Source organism: Colius striatus, chromosome 1 (assembly GCF_028858725.1).
Source record: "Colius striatus isolate bColStr4 chromosome 1, bColStr4.1.hap1, whole genome shotgun sequence".
In the NCBI taxonomy this organism is placed as follows: domain Eukaryota; kingdom Metazoa; phylum Chordata; class Aves; order Coliiformes; family Coliidae; genus Colius; species Colius striatus.
Window position 1 is genome coordinate 155,152,579 of NC_084759.1, and position 19,973 is coordinate 155,172,551.

Below are 19,973 nucleotides of genomic sequence, written 5' to 3' on the forward strand. Positions count from 1 at the left end.
CTCCTCGCCGCCTCCACCCCCGCCATCTTGGCTCCCCCCCACATAAATAGAAGCAGGCCCGCAGGCCGCGCAAGCGCACGGCGGACGCCGACGCCGGCGCGCCGCCCCGCGTCGCTGTTGTTATTGCTCGGCTTCCCCTCGACGTCAGCGCGGCCGCCGGCGCCCACACGCCGCGGCCGCCGGCGCCCGCCCCCAGTTGCCTTGGCGATGTGCACGCTGCCTGCCGACGGCGCCTTAAAGGGCCCGCGGCCCGCCGCGCCGCCCGCCCGCTTCCCGGCAGCCCTGAGCCTCGCGGGGCAATGGCGGCCGCGCCGCCTCCTCCCCTGCCCCCTCCGCCTCGCGGCCGTTGGTGCCAGGGCAGCGGCCTCGGCAGGGACCTCCCTGCCCTGCGGCGCGGCCCCGCCGAGGCGGGAGCGGAGGAAGGGCAGCCCCGGCGCGGGCTGCTGCGTGCTGACGGGGCGGCGGGAGCCCTCGGCGGGACCGCGGCTGCCCCAGCCGTTGCAGCGGGTGTTGACGGGGCTGAGCAGCGCTCGTCCTCTCGGGGCAGCGTGGAACGGCCTGCTTAGAGGAAGGTGCTCTGAGGCCTCTTGAAGTCAGCAGCTGTAGGTCAGTCACCAGAAACAAATAAATAAAACACCCCTAAATCCTAAACATGATCGAGAGCTCGGTTGCTGGGGGGAGTGACCTGCCCCAACAACGATAGTGTGAACACATCCTGTGTTAGCAGCATCAACAGACACTGTATGAAGCATTCATTGCTGGACCAGCTGAGAGGATCAGGGTTTGGCAAAATCGCTCCACAAAAGATAGAGCCCAGACTGCCCCTGCAGAACAGTGAAACATGCTGCCCAGCCCGCCTGGCTGTCCTCTGAGGGAAAGTGGCTTATTCTGCATCTGTGCTTGGTCTGCAGGGTACCAGTTCTGGTTGCAAGAAGCAGCTGTGAATTGGTGAGGAAGACTTGTCCTCTAGACAGGGGACAACATGAGGAAGGCAGGGTATGAGCAGCGGCGGCAAGACTTCCTTCCTTCTGTCAAATGGTGCAAGCATTTCAGTCTGTCACCACCTACTTTGACAGACTGATGGCTGGTGTTTCCAGATGGAGGTGTACCACCCAGGCACCACTAAGTTTCAGGAAGCTATGAACATCCCCATGTGTGTTGTATTCTCCAGCTTTATTGGAGCAGAAAGGAACATGTGATCATTTTATGCTATTTTTTGTTTTAGCCTCAGAAATAGGTAAGAGATGCAAAGCAAACATGATTTTTGTATGTGTATTACTTTGGATAATTATAGCAGACCATTCTGTGCAGCACATTGCTCCACTTTCCAAACTGCATTCATCACGGAGCTTGATGTCTTCCTTTTGTTGCACATGAAGCCTTCCTGTTTGCAGCAGGAAGTAAGTGGGATGGCTGACCTGATCTGAGAAACGTAGGCTGTCTCCTTTTGAAGCTTGAAAGGCTTTCTTGAGCTTTGTAGTCTAAGGGGCTTGTTTATCTTAAAATCTTGAATGTTCTAAGTATGACTAGCAAGGTCAGGAGAGGTATTCCTCAAATAAGTTTTTATTTTAAGTGTCATAAAAAAATTATTTGGAAATCCCACCTGTTCCCCCGTTGAGAACTGCAAACAGCTATCTGATGATACACTTAATGTATTTCTGGATTCAAACCAAAGATCGCTAAGCTCCAGACCTGCAGATCCTACCAGGAAGATTCTAGTTCTCATCAAAGGTTCTGTGTAGTCTACGTCATTACACCTTGTGATGATAAAAAAGGGGCCTTTCCTTAGCGAAAGAGCGATTTACTTCACAACAAATAAAAGTCTTCTGTGGAAATCACAGAGTTTTCTGCAACTCTGCTGAATGCTCATCTGCAAGTTACCAAACGGGAGACTAGATGTTGAAATAAGTACAACAGGAATACAATTGTTTTTTGCAGGTAGTACTTGGACATGCCCATGTAAAGGTGTGAAGATAAGTTGTGTGTTTTAAGTAAAAATATAAAACTCAGTTCAGTCTTTCAGTCCCTTAAAAATGTATTCTGAAGTAATGAATGCAGGACGGGTATTCCACAAGAAAATGAGTCTTTCAAGTATCTGAATTCAGTACTTTATATGATCTTGGTTGTAGTGCAGGTACACCTGGAAGCACATCCTGGGCATATTTTTAATGCTGTTTTTAAGTAGGAAAGAAACCCTGCTGGTTAGGAATAACTCATTTGACCCACGGTAGGGTTACAGAGAAAACCAGAAGTAGTTCTTGGAAATAGTTTCAGGTAGCCAGTTGTTCTAAGTTATGAGATTGCAGACTTTGATAGAAGAAGCAGCCTTTCACATCTAAGGTTTTTAAAGATATTTACTGGTTAGTTTATATACTTCCTCTTCCTCTCTCTCTTCTGGAAGTTTAATTAGACAAATAAACTCTCATATTGATATGTCATCTAACGCCTGAGCATCTTGGACCACACATCATTTTTTATGAGGCTCAATATTTGTTTACGCAACTAGACAAACACTAGTTCTGGACCTTTGAATTTAAAGTTAAGTTACCAAAACAAACAATTTGAGTATCTGAACTTAATCAGAAAGAAACTTGGCAGCAGATCCAAGTATAGCAGTTACTGGAATATGTTATCATTACATTTGGGCTAAGATACTGGAAACACTCAGGAAAGACTCCCAAGAAACAAACCAAAGCCACTAAACTTTAAGTTCTCCAGGAACTTCTCCAGTAAGTTTTGAATACATGGAAGAGTTCCAGGCTTACACCATATCAAACAGTTTCAAGTGAAGTTAGATTTGTAATTTTTTCATCATTCTTTTTCTGTTCTGCTACCCGTTTTGTTCTTTGGCGTTAAGCTCTGTCTCAGGTATTGTTTGTGTATAGTATTGTGTATTTGTCATACAGTATTTGTCAGTGCTGCACTTGTCAGAGGAGCACAAAATAATATCATTTTTCAAAAGCAATTAGATATGTTTTGCTGATTATTTTGCTTTTTCTCAGGCTATGACCAAACTAGAAGAGTCCAACATAGAACAGATTATTTTGTTTGTTGCCAGACGCTTAATAAGGAAAATGGCTCTTGAACAAGATACTTTCAGAGTTAAAAAAAAAATAACTGCAGAGAGTAATTTTGAGGTGGATTTGAAGCTGCTTTTTATTTAATTGGTGAAAGCCAGTATGAGCAGCCCATACAAAGTGGATGCTCAGACCTACAGCTGCTACAGCCACATCAGTGAGTGGAAGTTTTTTGACCTGACTTTTTTTCAAGCACAGAAAATTACAGAGACAGCCCAGTAAATCACCAGAGGCTTCTACCCTGGTGCAAGTGGGATCCTTCTCCTCTGCCTTAGGATGGCTTCTCTCCCTGGGAGACAAACCTCTAGCACTCTCTCTTCCTTTTGGACCGTTTGCGTTCATTGTCAGAGCTGTACCTTGTTTCATTACAGACCAGTGCTAGCTGCTCTCCTGGACGTGATGGAAACTGCTCTGCTGTCCATATGGCCCATTGGTCTCACTATATCCTCCTGGTATCTTGATTTCTTATGGTCCAACCAGGCATCCTGATGATCCTCATTGTCCTTTCACTGAAAATGCTGCCACGCCTGCTGCGATTTTCATTGCTGTTTCAGGAGAGGATAGAGCTGCAGGTAGGATGGTGTTAGTGTAGCTTTTACCAGAGTTGCTGCTGTATCCCAGGAATACACTCCACCAACATACACTGGTTTTCTATTTGATGAGGCTTTCTGAATTCAAGTGTTTCTTTCAACTTGTCTTCACTCCTACAGTTTTACTAAGTGCCTTCCTGACAGTTTCAGTATCAAGGAATGAAAAAAAACCACCCAAACCCTCCTTTTTCCAAAACCAGGCACCAATGCCCTGCAAATCATTTGCAAAACTGATTTATCTACAGGATTCTTCTCCTTCACATTTTTTGTTTTATTCTTTGAATTAAAAATACCATTTCTCTCAGAACATACCTCTAGTGTCTCTCCTCAGGCACATGTACTTAGACAGTTGTTCCCAGCTGCTCTGCAGCATCCAAAGTACTCTATTCAGTGAAGTAAACAGTGGTTTTGAGGGACTGTGGGAAGGTAGATAAAAGCCAGATGTTGGGATTAGAAAGGGTGCATTAGCTTCAGGTAATTTGGATGTACTTTACCAGGGCAGTAACACTCATCACAGTTTTGAGTCAGAGGAACTATGACCTTGAACTTTATCCCATGTGTTGGTATGCAGCTCCTCCTGAAGAGGTGAAACCCTATTTCTTGGAGAATCAAAGTTTGAGCCTATGAAGCCCTGGGCTTCTTTTAAGAACTTCAAGAAAAGCTTTGAACAACCTGAAAAGTTCAAGGTTTCATTGGCAATACGAAGTAGCAACACTTTTTGTGCAGAAGGAAGTTACCACTCCTGTAACTGGAAACACTTTTGACCTTTAGAAGTGGGTTTAGGTGCATCTTTTGTTCACTTTCTGAAATAAGGAATCGTCTTCCAATACCGTGTTGTGTGCCAGGACACCATAAATGGCACTACTAGGTGGCTGACGAAAACAGGATGTTGGCTTTTATCTCAGATGAAAAATAAGCTGGAAACCAGGCAAGTCTTCACCATAAAGGGTTTTACAGGAGTACACATGTCACAGCAGTGTGAGTTCCTTTAACCAAAGGTGAGAGTGTTTTCTGTAGCATCTGTGCAGTTTCTCAAGGAGAAATTAAAAACTGACACAACTTCTGTATGTCTGGTGATTGTTACCCTTTTCAGCACATCGTAATATCCTTTAAGCTAATAAATAGAATAAGATTGTTAAAGGAAAATTCAAAGCCTCAAGTGCCGAGTTTACATGGACTATCAGGTTAGGAAAAAAAAAGACAAGAGCTGAGAGAAAATGGAAAGAAGAACGACACCTTGGCCAAGGAAGAACAAGCTGCTCAAAGAAGCCGCTGTTGGAAACAGTTTTCCATCCTGGAGAGGAGGTGAGATATTAAAAGACATTAAACACTAGGCTTTAAGTGGGTGTATTTGCCAAACAGAACACAGGTAATTTCTTCCCTCAGATAATGGTAGCAAAGGCAATTGCAACTAACAAGATAAAAACACTTTTCTAGTTACAACTTTTTTTTTTTTTACTTGTTAATAATTGTTTCTGCTTCCTGTGTTTGCTCCTGTTTGTTACTTTTGTCTCTAAGCCTTCCTTATGTTAAGGGTGAACCCAGCTGAGGCTGATAAATCAGCTTTAAACCTCTCAAGAAGTAATGATTCTTGGTGAAGTGGTGTGTGGACTCCGTCTCTTAACTGAAATTAATTTGGGAATGTCAGCATCTGAGAGGTTTTCTCTGCCAAGCAACAAAGATTAGTTCAAGGTCTAAAATCACTAGGAAATTTCTTTCCTGCAGGTTTGTCCTTTACTTCCCTAAGAAGGAGGACAGAATAGACACCAAAAAAAAAAAAAAAGATGCCTTCTGGTCACAAGAAAATTAAACCCACTGAATTATCAAGGGTTAAACAACCTTTTCACTGAAATCCTGTCATTTTCTTGTAGATATAAAGGACAGCGAGAAAGGCTGCATAAGAAATAAATACAGAAGAGATTTTGTAGAGGAGTGCTTGGTAACAGATACACATTAAAAAAGGCTTTGTTTCATTGAAAATAGAGAGTGGATGGAATTCAATGAACTGGTGAAGAAAGTTAAACTGAGGAGCATCTGCCTGCACTGTCGATTGTGATAACAATGTCACTTGAACCGTACTTAAACTGAGTTTGAAAGTGAAGAGGATCTGCCTTTGGAAAGATTTCCTTAATGGTAGCTCTTTTATGATTCACACCTGCTCATTTGCAGTGTAACACCACCTAGATATTTACAGAGATTGAGAAGGATTATGTGCTCCGGGGAGTTGTCCCTCACTGTTTTTCCTCATTTGCACCATTTCTTTACAGATACTTGCAGCACTGGCTGCTTTATCTTATGAAAAGCCTGTTGCATCAGGCCAACATCCCTGGAGGCAGCCGAAGATTACCAGCCTGTCTGAAACTTTGGAGTCAGGTTATTGTCTTATCTCTGGATTATTGTCTACTGGTTTTATTCTTCCAATAGTAATTAAAACCACACAAAAATAGATGAGTCACAATTTAAAGTAGCTACCTCACCCACCTGTAACACAAATAAGAAGGATTGGCCCTGTAGGGAATTCTCAGCTAAATGGCAATTTCTATGCTAAAAGCACTAGTAATGCTGTTTAATGAGGTTAAAGGGTCTGGAAGTAATTCCCGGCCATGCAAAAGCTGACGACAGATTTGCTCTTGCTGAGGGTTTCTCTTTTGGATGCTGACCTAAGACAAGACAAACACTCTCTCAGTGCCCATGCAAACGCAGCCAGGCTGCAGGCCAGACTAGCCTTGGTCACTTGCCACTGTGATAGTGTTTTGGATTTTGGTGGGGTTTTTTGGGGGGTATTTGTTTGGTTTTTTTTTTAAAAAATAGAAATATTTTTATAATTATCCAAAATATATTTATGAAATACTGTAATATATTGAAACTGAGTATAGTTACTGTTCGGGAAACAACTGTCAAGCAATGTTCACCCTCCCAAAATGGAGAATTGCATATAATGTATATGTAGATTGCAAAGCAACCTTCCAGGAATCACAAAGACACGCTAATATTAATTGACTAAAAATCATAAGACACACATAATATTTGTCTGTGACCTTGGGGAAATTTTCTTTGTTTTTTCTTTAGTTCCTTCTTTGACTTTCAGACTGATTTTACAAAAACTCCAATTTCCTAACCATCCCTAGTTCTTTTTTCCAATGCCTCTGAGAACTTTGGAAACTGCTTTTACTTACATGAAGTCTACATCGAAGTAAGTGCACATTATCACAGGCAGCTGAAGGTGATTGCATAAACAAATTACCACATTTTTAACATTCATACAAGCTTACAATCAGAATCGTCAGAAGCATACTTTGCATGTGCAGTTCAGCATTTTCATACTGCCATGATTTTACTTCCAAGCCAAATTGCCTTCTAAAAGCAAAGCACATATTCATCACTGAGAATTAACTACGTACCCAGCTTGCAGATTCAACACAAAGCTGCTTTTGAGTTGCCACAGCTTTAAAAATAGCATCTGAAAAATTGCTTATGAAAAATGGGTTTCCATATATGAATAATTTAAACAGACAAATGGAATTTTATTAAATTCTGTTCTCTTACCACCTCAAGTTGTTGAAGTTTACATTTGAAAAGTAAAGATTTTTGAGCATGTTAAAACAAGTGTAGAATAGCAGCAGTAGCAGCAATGACTGTAAGAGTAGAGGGGATGCTATATATCGGAAATGTTCATGAAAACAAACTACATTTTCTGTGCAACATCTTGATTTCAAATTTCATTTTCCTGTCTGTAAAATAATTCCTCCTTACCATGATAAATAATTACACAGTTGGGTTTAACTTACATTGAGTACCTATCTGAATACTTCCCACTGTTTTAAGAGATTGAGTTGTTTCTTTGTGTCATGCTGGTATCTAGTCCTCCACAGGTCTTAGCATACTTTACAAATCTGAGCAAATCTTGCCTCAAATGCCACTGAAACAGAGAGAGGTGAGCAGTAAGGGTGTGAGGGAAGGAAGAGGTATGTGGAAAACAGCAGGACTTTGGCAGCGCTTCATGGCAGTCCTGTAAGGCCAGTAATGTTAGTGGGTAGATGGGAAAGGGAAACATTCAGTACAGAAGTAAAAAGCGGACACAGAACCTGTTTGGGAAGAACTAACTAAGCTGAGTGGGAAGTCATGTAAAGCTTGCCTCAGAAATTACCTTGTCGTGACCTGAAAATAGCTCTCCTGCCTTTAATTGGTGGGGAAAATCACCATTGTTTTATGTAAATAAAAAACTTCCCAGATTGTTCAGTAATGACTAAGTTCAGCTCATGTGGCATCATGAATAAGTCAGGCAAAAGTAAGACTGAACTTGCAGAGTACCAATATTATGATAGCCATCAGCATTGGGAATTTTCCAGGCTGTTTAAGACCTGGTTTATCTGTTTTTGTAATTTAATTTTTCTGAAGTTTTCTTAAGACACGGCTGCCACATGTGAATTGATATTCAAGAGGAACATTTACTTCATGTGAAATGAATTAATTCAGTGGCTCTGCAAAGTAAGACATTGTGTTTTGTCACGTAATGGCTACCCACATAATGGTCTCACCCACTGATGTGAGGCAAGAAAAAGATTACCAGTAGCTTTAGAGTAGATGGTCATAATGACCCTATCATATTTAAGAAGGATAAAATTGTCTGAGAAAATTATAGCTGTAACAATTCACAATGCTCAGTGTAACTTGGAACTGAAGCACAGCTCTTTTCTGTGTGACATAAACCATCTCAACATTATTATGGGTATTCTTAAAAGATGTTTTTATATGTGATATAATTCTGCATTGTTGTGTGTGGTTTCTCACAGAACCTACCATGTGGAAGTTGCTTAGAGTAGTCAAGGAACAGAGAGTGAAGTCTGAGGCTCACCACTCTTCCCTAGTTAAGGGCCAGCTGAAAGTGCAGTCTGAGGTCTCAAAAAAAGCAATGCAGTGCCTGGGTCCACAAAAGTGTGATTCAGAAAGAACAGCAAAGGTTGCACCCCACTTTGCAGTTTGATTTAGCTGTATCTGAGAACTGATACAAACTATCCCATCGCATGTCTCCTCTCAAAATACCGTATATTGCAGGTTCTCAAAGATTTACTTGTAAGCACATTTTAAAGACCATTACTTATGTTACTGCCTTCAGTATTTTAAATGATCTTTAAAAATTGCTATAATGTAATGCAGAACGATTAAGCATGACACAATGTGTAAGTATGAATTGAAACAGAAGTTGTCTTTTTGTTTGATGAATACATTGTGTCTTCTCAAGAGTCACAGTTCTTACTAAATACAGATTTCTATTTTGAAATCTATAAAGAGGTGCTAGTGTAATTCATCAGCTGAGCAAGACCTATTAGGAATTTAGGAACTGTCCCTTGCCTGGAGATGTGAAATGCCTGCTTTATTTGTTCCAAATGAAAGTTTAAACTCTACAAAGTCAAAAATAAGCTTTTGGTGTGTGGCTTCTAAAAGTGATTACAGGGGGGAAAAAAAAAAGCTGTTTCAAAATCTGCAAGCAGCCTTACACAACTGGACTCCATCAGTCTTCTGGGATGCTGTAAGGTTCATCTAACAAAGAATGAATGGGAAGTATTAGCTCCCATGACATTATCTTTCACAAGTGTAGCTGCATACAAATATTGCAGTTATACCAATGCACTCCGTACATCTCTAATGTCATAAAAGCATAATGTAATACCGCACATGTTAAATAAGTTGAGATTGACAAAATGATGAAAAGTAGCAATCAGTTGCCATTAATAAAACGTTTTGGGGGTTTACTTTGGTAGGGTCCTGGAAGGGTGGAGGATCCAAAGTGTTTCTTCATCATCCAGATATAAATGTAAACCAGCACTAATAAAAGGCTGTGGAGAAACAGATTAGTAATGTGTGGATATCATGGTTTATCGAGCAGCTGCTTTTGCTTGGTAACCGGGAACCAAGCAAACCCGGTAAAGAGTTCTCGGGCTTTCCACTGGCTCTTGGGTTCAAACTCACCTCTGGCCCAGCTGGGCCAATCTGGCACCTCTGCCAGCACTGTTTACAGATGGGAATTTGAAGTGCCTGGGAGGAGGTGGAGGAGTGGTATAAGATGGAGGCGACCACACGTGTGGACCCTGCAGTCAGAGGAGGAAGGAAAGAGGAGCGGCAGACCAGAGACCCCTCTGCAAGCCGTGGTGAGAATGCAGCTGTGCCCCTGCAACCCATGCAGGGCCATGTCAGGACTGAGAGCCACCAGCAGCTCCGGGTGAGTGAGCCTGGACTGGCAAGAGACTGTGTGAGGAGGCGGCCATGGCGCAGGCCGTGCTGGAGAGCCTGCGGGCCGCCGAGCAGCCCCACACGAGAGGCAGAGAGGAGCTGCAGCCCTTGGGATGAACGCATGTCAGAGCAGCCCGTGCAGGGACCCCACGGGGGAGCAGGGACAACTGATGAGAAGCCCACATGCAAATTCTAAATCAGCAAATTCCAAAAGAGTAAAGGCAAATCAACCATTTGAACAAATATCAAAGTAAAACTATGTTGTTTTGTTGTTGTTGTTGTCCATCTTCAAATTAAGATTCCAGAGGTTTTTTTTTTTTCTGGCAAATGTTTTCATAGAAAGCCAAGTTGGTAGCTGGATTCTACACAAAGATTAGCCAATGAAATCTACTGTCTTGCAGGATGTGGGGTCAGACCAGATTATCTAGTAGTTGGTTAATGATTTTAATGGTTACTCCTGACCCATTCATGCAATTGCCTACTTAATCAGTGATCATGTGAAGATGAAATGGGGAAAGGGAAGCCTGGAAATGAAACTCAAGGAAGAATGACTGGAAATTACTTCTGGGGATAATACAGGGAAAAATTAGTTAAAGTGTAGCAACAGATATATATGTAATTGTGTCTCACTAGCTAATAACCAAGTTCCTTATTCAGCCTCAGACAACCTTCTTAGAAAGATCAATGAGCACTCAATGAGATCAAGCTGAGGGAACCACATAAACCGAAATGCCTGCTACAGTCCACAGAGCTGGAACATGACGTGACTCACCCTTCGCAATCAACTTGCCACCTTCAGGTTAGTATGTTACTTGTTAGGCTTGAAAGTGATATGTTGGATGCCAGAATTAATCCAAGAGGATTGCTGCTATATTGGATCAGTTCAGATGCTGGGCAAAACAGATGTTATCCTGGAACTCACTTGCAGCAGGAGAGAGGAGAACCGTCCTCCCCTGCAGTGTAATTCACTTAGATGTCATTGGCATAAATGTTGTTCAGGTATTACCAAGTTTAATTAAAGGTCATCTTCCTTATCTACCAGGAACGGGGCAGTGCTTAACTGAAAGCAGTTACCTGCTGTTTTGGGTTTGGCTGTCTCTGCTGGGCACTATTAATGATATGATTGCTAGCACAGTACCTTTTGTGCATTCTCTATAGCTCATTTTCCAGAGTCAGCTGGTTATTCAGAAGAATTATTCAGAGTATTTTCTATCACCTCCTTTGAAATTGTAATGATGCAGCAATTTCTTTCTGCCTTAGTCTCACTTCCACTACATTACCTCAAATGCCTCCATTTCAATGTTATATTCACTTACTCATGACCCAATAGGCTTACCTGTCTCTCTGAGTCTGCACATGCATTGTTCATTGCCTACTTGTTCTGTGTAGGTCCCTTTTGTTGTTGGTGTTTGTCTCCACATCTACCTTCACTACCAGCTGTCCTGGTTAGAGAACCTTGTTTCCTTAAATTTCCATAGTTCAGGGAAATACAGAAATGGGCAGGGATAAAATTTTGTTATCTCTACATACGAAACAGCTTTAGAAATTCTTTATTAACTTCCCTTTCTGTATCAGCTAAGGGAACTCCTATTCACACCTCTGTTCTTTGAATATGATCCCAGATTAAACAAGAGAAGATGTTCTTAGAATGTGCTTCTAAGGTAAAACACACACTGATATTTCAGCACTTTTACTGTCTGTACATATCTGTTCCATTACCAAGACTCCAAATATTAGGTCAATATGTAATATATCTTTTATTTCATCACTGCTCAAGGCAAAGCCCTGCAGTCTCCCTTCTTTATGCCTTAAAATGACAAAAGCTTTATTACCAGTTAATAAAATGCACTGTGCTAAACCTCACTTTATTTAGCATATCAAATATGACTTTGTGACTACAGTGACTAAAGGTGAGATTTTAAAGTCTCCAAACCCTTATGCTGCAATGCCATCACACTTATTTTAGAAGATTCAACCAACATGTAATATGGTCTGCAATGAATTTGGATGCTCTTCAGCTCTCCTGCAGGTTAAGTTTCAATAAAGACAGTAATTAGATGCATTTAACATCTGCTACAAAGTCACCAACATGATTTTTTGAAGCTTTGTACCAAGACTCATAATTGTATTCCCGATCTGTTTCCAAGTTAATTAAACTGGGAGGGAAAAGAAGGTGTTTTTAACTGTTTTCAGTGAAAATACTGCCTCTTTCACACCTCTTAAGTTGTCCCTGCTGCTGCTGAAAGGCTCAATTATTGTTGCTAGATCACTTTTCTAGCTGTGAATGCATGTGAATGAATTCTGCTATTAATGTACTTCTAAATACCTGAATGATAATACCCAGTTTTTGCTTAAAGCATTGACATATTATATGGCAGGAATGTCTATATGTTCCATACACACACCCAGACTCATTAATTTCAGCAGACTACCACAAAATCGGGACCAGGCATTGACTTGCCTTCAGCTGATTACTGAAAATGCATTTCACAACCGGTCACTACTCTGCCCTCTTCCACAGCAAAACAAATGGTCCTGGCTCTAGCAGAGGGGTTGGACTAGATGATCTTTCAAGGTCCCTTCCAACTCTTAAGATTCTGCGATTCTGTGACTTTTGCAATATGAAGCAACACAGACCAACAAGACATTCAACTGTAGATTGAATTAAGAGCTTTAATCAAACCACAGACAGCAGATAATTCAGTATTCTGAGTTTTACCCCCAAAAGGTAAAAAAAATACTTTGTATTTCAAAAATTTACAAAATGTAAATTTTTCTTTTACAAGAATACAAAATGTTTTTTCACTACAAAACATATAATACATTTCTATGTTACAACTGTTGGCCTTCCTTTAGAACTATGTATTCCCTGAACTGTTCTCCTTAAAACACAGGAGCGTATAATAATTCCCAAAGTACAACAAATATATTGCTAATGAGGGTGGTAAATGCTTAAGAAAATGATTCAGAACATCCACTTCTTCTATCCATCAGACTGCCAAATGAAATGGATTATTCACGAGAATTAACATAAATAAATGTTTTGAGTGTCAAAGCTCAAAGGAAGATTGAACAAAACAGTCAGTCAAATCTCCATGCTCTGAAAAAGATGGTAAGGAAGAAAACAATCCTTAACAGGCAAAAATAAGAAACTAAGGTATTGCTTGTTGAGATATATCCAGAAAAGGACACTGCTCAGAATATGGTTTGTATTTTATGCCAGATACGTAACAGATAGAAGTCTTTAATGTATCACCTGATACCATAATACTGGTATCGGGTTGTCACCACCATCTTCTTTACTTACCACACTCCATCACTCGCTGAAGTAGATTTATCTCAGTCATTTAACAAACATTTCTTCTCTAGAGGCCAGAGGCTTGCTCAAAAAAGCCTTCACAAAGAAGTCCAACAACTCGTGTGGAGAAACATGGGGTATATCTGAGGAGCACTGTGACTTGTGGACAGTTGGAATTGCTACTAAAAAACTGAAACTTTGAATGAGGAATAGAGAGTAGTGCAACAGCAAAAGTACCAGTAAAGCTTTAACTAAAAAAAACCTAAAACCAAGCAACCACCATGACCCAAAAACACCCTTGCTTAACGTTTTGCAATCTCACTGCAGTGAACTGCTGCTTCTCTCCATCAACCAGGCTGAGGATACTCAGAATGCACAAGAGAAGCCAGGATGCGCATCTTGCAGCCACACACACAACTGACCCGGTTCGTTCTGTGGCACTGACTTAAACAGGGACTCTGTTCTCCTTGGCCCACTTTCGCATGATGCGGACTATATATTCTACTTGAGAATTAGTGGTGCTCTTCAGAAGATGCAGTATTTCCCGCAGAGTCTCTCTACAAAGGCGAAAAGCAAGGACTTAAATGAGGGTAAAACCCAACTGATATGATAAACAACTACCTACACCCAACCTATTGTGCAAAACGTGGTTCCGAGCCTGAGAAGTCCTTTCATCTGCAGAGCAGGAATAGGGAAAAATGTGCAGTAGATGAAATCCCAGGGTACAAAGAAGAAAGTAAGAAAAGTCTTGTATACAATTGCAACAAGGAGAGGAATAAAAAGTAAAAAAAAAAAAATCAAAGTGTAATTAGTTTGGTGTAGTTAGTGTGTGTGTATGTTTTTTATATATGAACCCTTACTCTTGCAAAACAGTTCTCCAGGACAAAGCAAACCTTTTTTTTCCCATTTATCTTAAATGCCACTTGCTAGTCTTCAGTATAGCAGCATCTAGCTATACTAGTTAAGTGCCAAATCACTTTACACATAAATACAAGTAACATGGAAATGAACGTTACCAGTAAGATAACCCAGTATGAAGCTGCAGTTTGCCAGCTGCATTACAGCAAGAACTCGAATGCAGACTGAAAATTGGGCAAGCTATGTGTATTTTACTGCATCTACTGCAGTAACTGCTAAAAGGACACTTGAAGGGTGCAGTAGTTAATGAGATTATTCCAGCAGAGAAGGGAATACAAGGAAGGTGTAGAAGCCAAGATACACACATACCAGTCATATATGAAACGGCAGCTTTGGCCGGGGGAGAATGGCCATCTGGCTTCACAGCAGAATATTCACGAGGGAACAGTTCTTAAATACAGCCTCACTGTTCTCTACCATTCTCCCATCCAGTGAAATGGTCCCAAAGCAAAATTTATCAGTTACACAAATAATTTTCTTTAAGCTTTCATCAATTAAGTATATTTGTCTGACATAGACAGTACCTTTGGAAAGCAAACTTTAGTGAATGGTCTTATCTACTCATTGTTTAGAGAAATCATGTCCTTCCTACAGTGCTGAGTAAATGTTTCTTTACTTCTGTCCTATGAACCTTAAAACGTCATGTGACAGTTTCCCATTCTGACACCACCAACAGGAAATGAAGTTCTTTTCCCTCAGTTCATGAACATACTACATCTATAACTTAGCTCTTCCTAGTGTAACAACTAATGTATTTCAGTTTCCTGCAACTCATAGTACTTGCTGATAAATTACTCTCCACCATATATTCTATAACTCTTGGTGTGGAAGATAAACTGCAAAGTGACAACTGTCTGTGGAACCACTGGCCACAGTGTCTATTCTCTGAAAGGTCAATAAAGAGCTGAAAGAGGACATGGTTCATAAGACTATGGTTCTGGCTTACAGCTACCTGGAAATAGGAAAAGAGCAAAATAAATTCAGATACAACACAGAATACTCACTTTGCTTCTCGGCCAGCTATGATCATTTGAAAGACACCCACACAGGCACCTCTCTTGCCTTCCCAATATTCAGAATTACTGTCCAGTCTCTCCAGAACATCAAAGGCTTTGGCTGCATAGTAAAACTGACGCATCTGCACAGAAAGCGAAACATTATTCCTGACTATATGACCTTCTTTCAGAAGGTGATTAAAAATTTTGAGCTTGGTTTTCTGAAATCATTCTATGAAATCAGCAGTGAGTCATAGAAGCAATGTGCATTTTCCTGTTTTTCTGCAGGCAGCAAGTGACACAGAACAGGCAAACCTCAGTTCTACTGTAAGGAAACAGATGGTATTATAACATTGCTGGTCTATGTCATTGAACATATTATAGACAAACTGCACTGTGAACTCCATTAGTTGGCAACAATCAGCACTGTTGTTTTGATCACACATAGATAACACCAGCTTACAGAACTTCTTTTTTATGAGGTGTCCTATCTAGTGTTGTGCCGATTATACCAAAGTCCTTGACAGAATATCGACTTCTAACTAGTCCAGACATTTGAAAATGGAACCACTTTTCCTTATCTAAAAGTGACCACAGAGACATATTTGAATGTCTTTTGGGTTTAATTTAGAGCTATTTCTTTTTTCTTCTTCACTGCTTTAATACAAAATGAGATTCAGTGATAATATAATCCCAAATTTTCCTGAGCATAGGAAAATCCACTGTGTACCCTACCGTTTCTGCCTTAGGTTCTCTACTTGTGAAGAGGAACATGAAGCAAGTTGGTTGGCAACTCAGTGTGAAAGGAGTGACTACAGTAACTGTGGCTTTTGAAGTCACCGTAGCTCATGTAAACCTTATCTGTGAGTGTTCTTCACTTGGGCAAGCCTGTATAGCAATGTATAGCAACCGCAAACTTCCCCTGAGAGAGCACAGAGGGTAGACTGAGCACAGCCTCCCAGCGTTTGGTGGCTGCAAGCCTGCATCTGCTGGCAAAAAGGGACAGGCTGTGGGAGTTATGTTTGGGAACTTTGACCAGAGAAACACAGGTACTACAGGAGCACTATCATAAATGGTGATTTTAACCACAGGTAACTGGCAAGCACTTAAATGGATGGGAATAAAGATAGCGAGTACAAGCATTATCAGATGTGTCAGCTAAAAAGAAAAAAATGAGTACTGATCTCTCTGAACTGGCACCTGATCTAGTTCCATTCAGCTGATACTGGTTTAATGTCCTGTTATCTGACATAAAAGCAGGAAATGCTTTGCCCCAAGTCATGTGCTGTTCTCGATATAGATAAAATGGGCTATTGCATGAAAAGCAGTAAGAAATTAGCCAGAAGCCTCCCATCCCAGATTCCTCATTGAACAATTACATGCACAGCAACGAGGTATCCAGCGACATCTAGTCTCAGGACACTGTTGATCTTGCTCCATATGTGTTCATTCAGCATTCTGTTGAGTGAAATGTAGTGTGACTGCCTTCTTAAGGTACAGCTGTGGTGCTGTCTGTGCACTTCCAATACTATCTAATGCTTTAGAAACAACTGGAAAATGCTACATAAACTCAGGCAATGTAGGCCTTGTCCTTTAGCTGAAGAGGTACAAATAGCTGTTAGTGTAGAAGGACAAGTTATAACACTATAGCAATATTTTTTGAAATGAAATTCCTTGGTCTTTGGAGTGGTCATTTATGGCCATATGTTGACACATAATTTGAAAAATTTAGTCCTGTAAGTGTAGTTTTTAAGAGCTTTAAGAGGAACCCAAAGTGTGGAGCTACTTCTTCTCTAGAGTACAATAAGGTTTTGAGAAGAATTTAGGCAAAGTAATCAACTGATTTAAGCGAGACTTAAAACGGTCCAGAGAGAGATTTTACATGAGGTCTGATTGTCACTTGCTTACACAAATTGCAGCTATGGGAAATACCAGAGGCATAGGCACTTGCTCAAGCCATAGGACTTTTAGGGTGAGATGGCGGACTGAATAATTGAAAGACATGTAAGAGATAATTTGCTCAGTTTTAGAAGAATGCTTTTGAGATCTCGAGGCAGATCTTCAAACTTTCAGTTATATATCTGTTGGGATTTTGACAATGTGTTACTTTGTCACATGAAGGAAAACAGCAAAAAAAAAAGTTGCTGATGGTATGTGGATATTGCTGCTCTTTAGAGAGCTTGGCTGAACTGAGAATCATTGGGAGCCTTTCCAGTAAGACTCAGTTTCCTGCCTTGCCTCTGTGATGGCAAGTTTTGTCACTGTGTAATACGCCTATGCTAATGGCTGCTACCACTTGTGTATGCACTTGCATTAGACTCCACTGAACCAGATCTACAAGCTTTACACTTACTACTTGTGTTCTGCTCTGCTTCTCACATCTGCCACCTTAAAACAGCAAACTACTCTATTTGCTCAAATCACGAAATGACAATCTCTCTTTACATTCTAGATTTAATTTAAATTAAATCTAATCTGGTTGCTCTCCGAGTAACTTCTGGCTCTGGAAAGTGGATGGTCTCTGTCTCATCATGACATTTTTTCAAAAAATTCTTCTCCTACCACTGAGCTGCTACTCCTCTAGGTCCCAACACAGTGCAATCAACCTTGTAGATGGCAGAAAGGATACCGGATACAGCATCCTATTCTTGTCTGCTGAAATCTTGCACAGCAATACTCTGCAAAGGACAACTAATTTTTCTTTCTCCTATAGTGAAATCCTCTTACAGTTTTGTCAAACAAGTTTTCCTTTTATGTCTCTACATCCATCCTGTGGATGAAGCTCTCATGTTTTCTTTCCATGCTTTGCAGTACAGCAAAAAAACTGGGATCAGAGCTATGTCTCACTGTGCATAGACACCATCTCAAGAATTAGATGTTAGAAATTTAGGTGGAATTGTAATCAGCTTCCCCAGATCTCTTCACTATTAACATGGCTTTGTATAAACTAGAATTAGGAGGTGTGCCAGCAGTGTATTTGCACAGAGCATCAGAACTAGTAAACAATCTAGAAGCTTAATACAAGTAAGGTTACGTGTATCATAACTAGTTCTAAAATGCCTAGAGCACCCTTATTAAAGTGGACATTGTCTTGTCTATCTTGACTTTTTAAAATGTTAGACAGCTTAGTCTAACTTCATCTCTTGAAAAGCCCCTTCTAGAAGTGGTTACAAAGAAGAACTACTACGTGTTAATGGGGATTCCGCTGTAGGCAGTTAAGCTCATCGTTTTTTTTCTGAGTAGTTTTACTCCTAATTACACATACACCATGTCCCTTTGCCTCACTTGGGCTGACAGTAGTTGTGGGAATTCACTTTATATTTCCTTAAGATTAACAAAGGAGTATCTCTTGTTGCCATTACAAGCTTTAAGAAAAAAATAACACCATCTCAGAAAAAAAAGTGCAACATGAGGCTCTTGGCTGAATCTATGCTGCATTATTTATTTTCTTAAAAGTTTATTATAATTTTGGCCAATAATTAATCTGTGGTAGGAGAAGAAACTGTTACAGTTATTGATGGCTCAAGCATGCAGTAATTTAGGGACATTTTAATCAGCAGGTTGTCTACCAAGAAGGCCTGTAGGTTAAAACACTAATACTTGCCAGTCCACCTACCTTATTAAATGTCTTGCTATTAGGAAGTTTAGTAGTGATGACAATGATGGAAAATTGTGAAAAACACGGCTATTGGTACAATCACTGAACTCACATGCCATATGCCAAGTTCTAAAGAGAAGACTCACTTTGTAGCAATCATTTGCAATGATCTGCAATAGGTTAAAGGACTCCCCTGAGGTCTCCATTTTCAGATAGAGCTTCCAGGCAAATTGTGGTTTCTTGTTCATAATATCTGCAATAACGACAAAAAGCTGGGATTGCGAAAAGAACATGCCATGCATGATACTAAGTGGCAGGCAGAATAAATGCTCCTAAATTTTTCTGCTTAATGTAAATGTGTGCCTCACCCTGTGAGCATGAGGTTGGGAAGGGAAACTTGTCCCTATCTTCTGCCTTACTACCGTTAACAGCCAATTCATCAGAGAACAGCCACGTCAAGAGGAGTAATTTTGGTGCTTATACATCAACTTACATTTCACAGATACAGCAATAAGCACAACTCTCATGATGTGATTAAGGAACAGAATGGAAAGCACTAGAGAAGTTATTTCATGCAGGACAATGAACTGTGTGAATCCATTTAGATGGTGAGATTTAGGATTATGTGTTCTTACACACAGAAAAATAAATAATTGGCACCAAACTGAAGTCTTTAATACTTGTTGCCTACCTCAATCTAAACATCCAATTCATAACAAACTAAAAGGGGAGTGTGGGCACAAAGCCCCTCCAAGCATAACAAAACTTGTCATTACTTTTCTATTACAAAAAAAAAAGTTTGTAGGTTCTTCAGATTTTGTGCTGGTTTTAAAGTTGCCAGTATGACTAGAACTTTTCACTGGCCTTGAACTTTAAACTTCACTGCCATACACAATAAAAAAGAAAATAATCTAAATCTTCCATCTCTGCTAGTGGAATTTTTACTAGGGTGTTTGAACACAGAGCTCTAAAATCTGATATTCTGGAGATAAGAACCCTTTCTGTCGAATCTGAGGTTGATATTGGTAATCACAGACTTGCACAGCTACTGGGAAGAAAAAAAAAAAAAGAAATTAAGTATTCCTTTCTTTTGCAAGTCTAACCGGCTACTCAAACAGTTCATGCATACACCACTCTTGTGCTCTTTCAAAAGAGGAACTGTTTAGCTTATCATATCTGTGTCCACTCTGCCAATACCTATGTTACAGATAGATTTGGTGGCAATCATCAACAATAAGCATGTAACATTAAATCTCAGGATTTATA

The 19,973-nt window shown here is 40.4% G+C and overlaps 1 protein-coding gene across 3 annotated transcripts in view; it reads right to left on the reverse strand.

Annotated features, from left to right (window-relative positions):
- Positions 1-12,687: 12,687 nt before the first annotated feature.
- IFT56 (intraflagellar transport 56) overlaps positions 12,688-19,973 on the reverse strand; it is a 47,688-nt gene continuing 40,402 nt past the window's right edge. For 2 of the 3 annotated variants that reach the window (XM_062008049.1, XM_062010469.1), the window contains 3 exons: positions 18,854-18,960; positions 15,119-15,252; positions 12,688-13,753 (listed from right to left, as the gene is read on the reverse strand). In XM_062008049.1, coding sequence (XP_061864033.1) covers positions 13,642-13,753; positions 15,119-15,252; positions 18,854-18,960 — 353 coding nt within the window. In that variant the 3' untranslated portion in view covers positions 12,688-13,641. Of the gene's footprint in view, positions 13,754-15,118; positions 15,253-18,853; positions 18,961-19,973 lie in introns of those variants that run through there. The other variant, XM_062008864.1, reaches the window with a different exon arrangement.